Source organism: Hemibagrus wyckioides, linkage group LG20 (genome assembly GCF_019097595.1).
Source record: "Hemibagrus wyckioides isolate EC202008001 linkage group LG20, SWU_Hwy_1.0, whole genome shotgun sequence".
Classification (NCBI taxonomy): domain Eukaryota; kingdom Metazoa; phylum Chordata; class Actinopteri; order Siluriformes; family Bagridae; genus Hemibagrus; species Hemibagrus wyckioides.
The window spans coordinates 19,031,880-19,039,593 of NC_080729.1; the positions used below are offsets into that span (position 1 = coordinate 19,031,880).

The following is a 7,714-nucleotide window of genomic DNA, read 5'->3' on the forward strand; positions in this document are numbered from 1 at the left end:
TATTCTCAATAAATGATGAAACGTTTTTGATTTCTAATAAAATAACAAGCAACATCATTTCTGCTTATTTAATGTATTTGTTTATTTGTTTATTTATTTATTTATTAGCAAAATTACAAAAACAAAGAATTGTCATGTTTCTACTTTACATTATTATATTTTTTTATTATTTAAATTATTAAAATTAATTTTAGGGGAACTGTAAGGCAATTGTAGTCTCCGTCATTTTGTACTTTCAATGATAACCTAAAAGAGCCGATTCAAAGAGTCGATTCATTGGCGAACGGCACGTCATTACCACGAATTTCCTCAAATGACTCACTTAGTGAATCAGTGAATGTGTCGATTCGAAGATGCAAAGTTGATGAACTTACTGAATCAAACGTCACGAATTAACTCACTCTACAACATTAACGTAAGGCTTACATGAGCGTTTGTTGGTAAAGATGCTAGGCTAACTTGTGTCACAAATATAAACATAAACATGTAGTCTCATACATTTTACGAACATTTTTTATTAATTTGTTGTTTATTACTCGAGCCGGCGTCTTAAGTTCACGGAAATGGATCCGACTTTAGCACTTGCTAAGTTTGCTAAAGATGCTACACAAGAAACACGGTAAGAAAGCACTTTTAGTATCGCGTGTGGTTTGAGGTTGTTAAACAAACGTATTATAAACGTTAAGTACAAACTATATTTAGACTCTAATACAGTAAATAGATGGTACATTTTTTTATGGTGCTGTTTTGTGGTTTAATTGAATCGATTGAACCGGGCGATCGATTCATTGAAACGGACAATTCAAAAGAATCGACACAGAATCGAATTAGTAAGGTATCGAGTAGCATAGGATTGACAAACACCAGTGCTTTAAAATGTAATAATGTGGGTGTTTTATGTTAGTGTGTTTAGTAAAAAAAAAAAAAGCATTACCTAGGCACTACCTAGATAAATAAAATTATTAAAATATGAATAAATATACATAATGTCTCGCTCGCTTTGCGTCATCTTAATCTCTCACTGTAATTTTTTTATTTTAACGCGATAAAGTCGGGTTATAGGGGAAAACTATGGATAATTTATAGATTTGAAAATACAGAAATATATTATAATTCATATATTATTGATGGATGTTTTTATTCTATTTAAAAAGGAAAAGATCAATTGCTCTGCAAATTAATTTGTCTATGCATGTTTTCTCCACCAGAGGGCAGTGTTTCCCTAAGTTAAACTGCAACATGGCCTCTAACAGGTTAAGAGAAATTCTACTCCTTACACAACATCCCTTTCTCTTAAAGACGACAAATCACACAAATAATGCAGTCTGTCTGTCTCTATATACTGTTCTGTGCTAAAAGTTTTCTTCACTGATATTTAGGGAGCAGAAAATAAGACAAATGCACCTATTTCTGTAGTGTTTTCTGGGTGTTATGTACAGTAACTACAAAAACAAATAAAATTCTTAAATGAAACCTGAACACTTCCAAGTCTCTAAGTCTTAGTTTTAAGATATTCCAGCATCCTGCACCGCCTTGCAGGGTCTGGAGGCTTTCCATGTCTCTTCCCATATTTTTTTAATACACCTAGATTTCATTTTGAACTTCTTGAAATTCCTTTTCTCGTCCAGGATCCATGCGGGATACGATCTTTTGCACACAGATGTTTCTACCGTGCTTCAGAAGACCTTTCGGCTCATGGAGGCGTGTTTACTCGTGTGTGTGTGTGGTGGATCGAGGTTAGGAGTTCTATAAACACTGCTGGTTATGGTGAAGCCGCACTTATTCATCAGTTAGGTTTTATTTAGTTCGCTATGGAAGGATTTTGCTGTGACACAAAGTTGAAAAAATCTACTCCAGCATCTGGTTAATGCAAGAAAACAAAGCGTCTTGTTACTACAAGGAAACAAGTACGAGAAAACATCTGGTTATTAATTAAGAAAAGTGTCTCATCCCACACAAAACGGTATAAAAAAAAGTCCTATCATGAGACTTGTCAAAAACATCGTATTATTATGGAAAAACATCTCGTTATCGTAAAAACCTTTTCGTTATTCCGAGAAAAGCATCTTGTTATTGCTGGAAAATATCTTAAAAATGACAAAATATTTCTATGTGAGAAAACAACTCATCGTTATCAGAAGGTAGCGTGTTACTATAAGAACAGCTTGTTATTGGGGGAAAATGTCTTATCATCGCTTTAATAAAACCGTTACACCCTGATAGAACCGGATGTGGGTTGTATTGTATTTTTCTATCCCATAATAACAAAATGTCTCTCTTTCTTGTGTTTCTGTTGTTCTGAAACAAAATCATGTCTCCTCTAGCAACAGGCAGAAATAAAATAAATAAATAAAAAGTCCCTAAAATAAAGCCCTGAATAAATATCACTGAGAGCCTCGGGAATGGTCCGAAATTCCTCCCGACTCGCTGAGAGGTTGAGTTATAGAGTCTGGATGCGACGCTCTTATAATAACAAGCTTTTAAACGTAGAGAGCCGGAGAGAAAAGGCTCGGGCACACAGCAGCCCTCCCGAGCCGGCTAGACGGAGACGCTGCGCCGGCCGTGGCGCTACAGGAATGCAGGACTGGCATCTGCAGGACAGCTCCAAGCATCTCGCAAGTCGCAGAGAAGGGACCGTCATCACGTCACGTCTCCCGAGTTCTGGGAAAATCGCACATTTCTCGCCTAGACTAAATAACAGCGAGACGGAACAATTTTCCAAACGCAGATTTTTTCCGAGCTCTTCTCTTAATCCTAATTGTTTTCAGCCCCTTTCTGTCGAGACGATGATTATTCTGGAGCCGGTGGCCACGATCCGAGCGCAACTCGGAAAGTCGTGCAGTCTCTCCTGGATTCCTTCAGCCAAAGCAGCACCTATAAATAAAAAGCACATGCACGGCTTTCCAGCCAAAGCAGCGTATGAAACGAGAAATGAAGCTCAGGCTGTGTGGTCACTCTTGTGTACTTTACCCCCCGAAGCTAGCACGCTTCGAACCCTTGTCGTGTTCTGACACTGACAAGTTTAAACATGATTTATTAGCATATTTTCCACCATGGTTTATGAACGTTTCGCTCTGATTTCAGGTTCAGGTTTTTTTCCCCCTCAGAAGAAAGAGCTCTAGGCTCTGCACTCCTCTGGTCTCTGGCACTCGGAGCCTCCACGGGAGACGTGAAGATGCGTTCAGGCGCCGGGTTCGAGGGCCTTCAGCTCGTCCACTCAAGAAACTGAGGCATTCCTCCATGTGCTGCCTCCATATCTCAGTGACTCGGAGAGAAAAATCATCTCTGTATTGATTTGAACGTTTTTTGGGGTTTTTTTTGCATTGTGGGTATCGGGGCGGATCGGCACCAGTATCTATTCAAATATGTCTCTTTATTTACTGGAGTGTTAATTGTTTTAACTTTATTTATTTACACAATTCATCAAATGAATTTCCGTTAACACTGTAACTTGTGTGTTTAGGTGCCTTTCATTTACTATAAAGGAGGTGTGACTTTTGTGCCTAGCAATCCCACATAAGGAGGTGTGGCCTTTATGCCTGGCAGTCCCACATAAGGAGGTGTGGCCTTTGTGCCTGACAGTCCCACATAAGGAGGAGTGGCCTTTCTGGCTGCCAGTCACAGTAAAGGAAGTGTGGCCTTAGGGCCTGTCAGATACCAAAAAGGAGGTGTGGACTATATGCCTGTCAGATAACATAAAGGAGGCGTGCCCTTTATGCTTGTCAGATACAGTAAAGGAGGTGTGGCCTTTGTGCTGGTCAGATACCATAAAGGAGGCGTGGCCTTTGTCTGTCAGATACCAAAAAGGAGGCGTGGCCTTTATACCTGTCAGATACCATAAAGGAGGCATGGCCTTTATTCCTGTCAGATACGAAAAAGGAGGCGTGGCCAATCACAGCAAAGGGAGTGTGCCCATTGTGGCTGTGGCTCAGAATAAAGGAGGCTGTCACTCCCAAATAAAGACTTGCGCCTTATTGGAGTCCCAGTAAGAGGCGTGGCTTCTGCTCCTGTCCTGTCCTATACCTGTGAGTCACAGTCAATGAGGCATAGACTCTGTATCTGTTGTTTCTTACTAAAGGAGGTGTGGCCTTCCTCTATTCCAATCTAATACTGAATCACCCTGTCACTGTACTTTGGATCATTGATCCCGCTCTATCATTATGGAAAATCTATCAGACTAATAGATTTTCATGCACAACCATTTTTTTCCACTTTCAGCGGAAAAGCTTGAGAATGTGGAGACACAGAGGTAACATTAGCGCGAGCTGTACTCTCTCACCCTAACCACACACTACAAATAACTACTTTGTTCTCTACAGAACTATATGATGCAATTCATCAAACCTCGCTAAATTTGTGGGGAAAATTACCTTCTTAAAAGTAAAAAAGAACAAACGGCATCAGTAAACGGCAGTAAAGGGGATCGTTATAATAAGTCGAATTTAATGACATGGAATTTGACCTCAGAGGAAACCGCTAACGCAGTCCTAAAACGGATAATGGATTCATCATGGGGCAGAGATCTGGCTCTCACCGTGAGGAGAGCGCAAGCAATTCGTTCATCAGCGTGGGTTCGGGTCAGAACAAACAGTGAGACGTTTATTTAGAGATTAGGAGTCGTCGGTGTCAGCGCTGTGTGAAGCTGTATGGGGCAGTGTACACTTTCTGCTTTCTCTGAAATGCAACTATAAACAGATAAAACAAACTCTGGTATTAGACAAACTGTATTTGTGAGTGTGATGAGTGACTTTGCTTTATCACACCATGCTGTCGATGGTTATTTGTCTTATTTGTTACATAATACTTAAAAACTTTGTCTTTCATTCAAAAGTCACTTCACAAATCAGAAATCCTACAAATTATTCCACTTAACACCTTAGATAAATACAATGTGTTTCCAAAAGTTTTGGGACATCTGCCTTTACATACATATGAATGTAATATGGAGTTGTCCCGCCTTTTACAGCTATAACAGCTTCGACTCTTCTGGGAAGGCTTTCCACAAGGTTTAGGAGTGTGTTTATGGGAATTTTTGACCGTTCCTCTAGAAGCGCATTTGGTCAGGCACTGATGTTGGACGAGAAGGCCTGGCTCACAGTCTCCACTCTAATTCATCCCAAAGGATGAAGGATGAATTATGAAGCTGAAGCATAAAGAGTTCCTTTCACTGGAACTAAAGGGCTGAGCCCAACACCTGAATTCAGTGATTTGGAGGGGTGTCCCAAAACTTTTGGCAACATTGAGTATATATACCAAGTAAAGTCAAGACATGTTCAGCTTCGGGATGGACCATGACCTCTACATGTCAGAAACGATATACGCAAGATAATTCATGATCACTTAACAACCTGGAGCAAGCAAGCAGGTAAATATTTTTGAGGCAGCTCTTAACATTAAAACGAAGCGTAGTTCTTTGTTAGATAAGACGCAGCTCTAATGGACTAACACACGGACAATCCATTAGTCACGTCGGCATCAATTTAATCCCCTGTACAACACATTAAGCCTTGCAGAAGCCTGCGTGTCTGCCAGCAATGGCCTAAATATGCCAGGCTTTGTCCTGAACGCCAGCAGTGAGGAGCGCGTGCCAAAGCCTCAGTGCCCTTAATTTACCTCAGATTTACCTCAGACGGTCTGGACCAGGGGCTGCAGTGTGCTCTGTACCTGTCTGTCAGGACCGGCTCGTCTCTCAGCACACCACATTTACCCTCTGGCCAGGAGACGCGCTTGAGACGGGAAGTGTCCGTGAGCACAGTCCAAACGAGATCAGAAAATAAAACAACTGTTTTATTGAGGCATTTATAGAAGTTTAAACAGATAATAGTAATAACATAAGCTTGGCAATAGTTGCTAGGCAACAGCTTATCGTGTTCAATAACTAGCTTGTTGATGATGTTTACTAGGAAATCTGATGGAAAGTCGGTAAGCGGTTGATGTTAAGTGGTGAACAAACCAACACTTCTGAGGTAAAAGTTATGGTTTTGTTTAGTTTCCGAGGTCACTGTGCCTTTAGTATGCAGTGTTATCCAGGCTAATAATAAAAGAAGTGTAAAAAGAAAGAATTAGACTAAATAAATGAGACATGTAGCAAAGTGCTAATAGTACACAGCTACGTAAATGAAGCAAGCCAAGAAAATGATGAAATAAATTGTCGTAATGGTTAATTTTTAAACATCTCCCCGCTTGAAGCCTATAAAAACCCTTCTCGCTCCATGTGCATGTTTTGGCAGCACATCGCTAACCAGATTAATGCTAATAAAAAATTCCGTTCTGCAGGCTTGTTTACAAATCGAGCAGCCTAAACAATTTTTTCTCAGTGTTTTTGGCCGGTACCTGCCGAAGAAAAGGGCCACCTTCATGTGTCTGCACACCAGCAGCACTTTAATTTAAAGCAGCCAGTTTGCTGGAGCAGGCCGAGATCTTCGTCTTCTCCTCTACATGCTCCAGGTCCCGAGCGCATAAACAAACACACACGCACACAACCTCAAATCTGTGTTAATGGGAGTCCAGCTTGGATGGATTAGGATGAAATAACTGTAGCGTTAACACTGGTGATTTTACTGCCCCAGTGTGCCCGGTGGGTGTTCTTGCAATAAATACACCTGAGTCGTATTATGGCTCTTAAATAGCTAATAAATCGAAAAGGTGTGGTGTTTTTTACTCCACACACTGAGGCTTGCTGTTTAAAGCAGTAAAGTAGCGCAATAAAAAGGCTTTAAGACGTCACATTTGTCTTGAACAATCAGGTTTTTTTCTCCACCGTGAACCCGATGCCTTTACCCGGGTCGAGTGTTAATAAAGTCCTGACCTTCGATAAACTCTGATCTGTCTTTAATGAACTCCACGAACTGCACAAAGACGCTGCTGATTAGCTTTAACACCGCAAAGATAATTGTTTGAGAGGAAAAAAAGTGTCTCCCCAGATCCAGCGACTTTCAGTTCTCTTATCCAAACATCAGTGCACCATGAGGCTCCAGGACAAAGCCTCCAGTGTCCATGTTGTCGGCATTGCTAGCCGGCTAAATGATGAGTCTTACACATTTTACTGAAAGCCAAAACACTATAAAACATGCAAAACGTGACTCATGCTAATGTATGAGAACGATAATTAATCAGTTATCAGTGCTGCTAATTCTGCGCGCACCTTCATCCCATTTATAGGAGATAATATAATTTATAGCGGGGGCGGAGTGAAGGGTGCGTCAGGGGCGTGTCTATAAAACGATTGACAGAAGGTAGAATCAAGCGATCTGGACTGTAGAGCTTAACGTGTTTTCTCAGCCCCATTAGAGACTTGAGCTGATGCCATGCTTTGATTTTTTTCTAACAGGTTATTTGTACAGTTAAGAACTCTAAAGAACACTTTTTGCATTTCCAAATTTATAATTTGGAAAAAGACTCCTCATTTCAGTCTCACTGATATCAGGGATGATGACATTTAGATGGAAAGTTGCAAGCTTTCCATGCAGACTACCCCACCTCTTCTTTTATCTGCGTGTCGCAGCGGGGGGCTCAGGGGTCTGTGCTAGCCGACGGTTGGGAGACTCGAACCCTGTCCTGTCTCTTTAGACGTTTGTTAAACTTTCACTGTCTGTTTGAAGAGATGTTCTTCACTGTGAGGTCAGAGATTCGAGGCAGTAGAAAGATAATTTATTATTCTTATTATCAAGTTGCAGGATTTTTTTTGCATCGAGAAAATTCCTCGGCTTATGTG

At 40.7% G+C, this 7,714-nt stretch overlaps 1 protein-coding gene across 1 annotated transcript; it reads left to right on the plus strand.

Annotated features, from left to right (window-relative positions):
- Nucleotides 1–361: 361 nt before the first annotated feature.
- On the plus strand, nucleotides 362–3,074 carry LOC131371015 (uncharacterized). The gene is made up of 2 exons (XM_058418712.1): nucleotides 362–619; nucleotides 1,209–3,074. The coding sequence occupies exon 2, from the start codon at nucleotides 2,403–2,405 to the stop codon at nucleotides 3,009–3,011; it is 609 nt and encodes a 202-aa protein (XP_058274695.1). The 5' UTR covers nucleotides 362–619; nucleotides 1,209–2,402; the 3' UTR covers nucleotides 3,012–3,074.
- The last annotated feature ends 4,640 nt before the right edge of the window (nucleotides 3,075–7,714 follow it).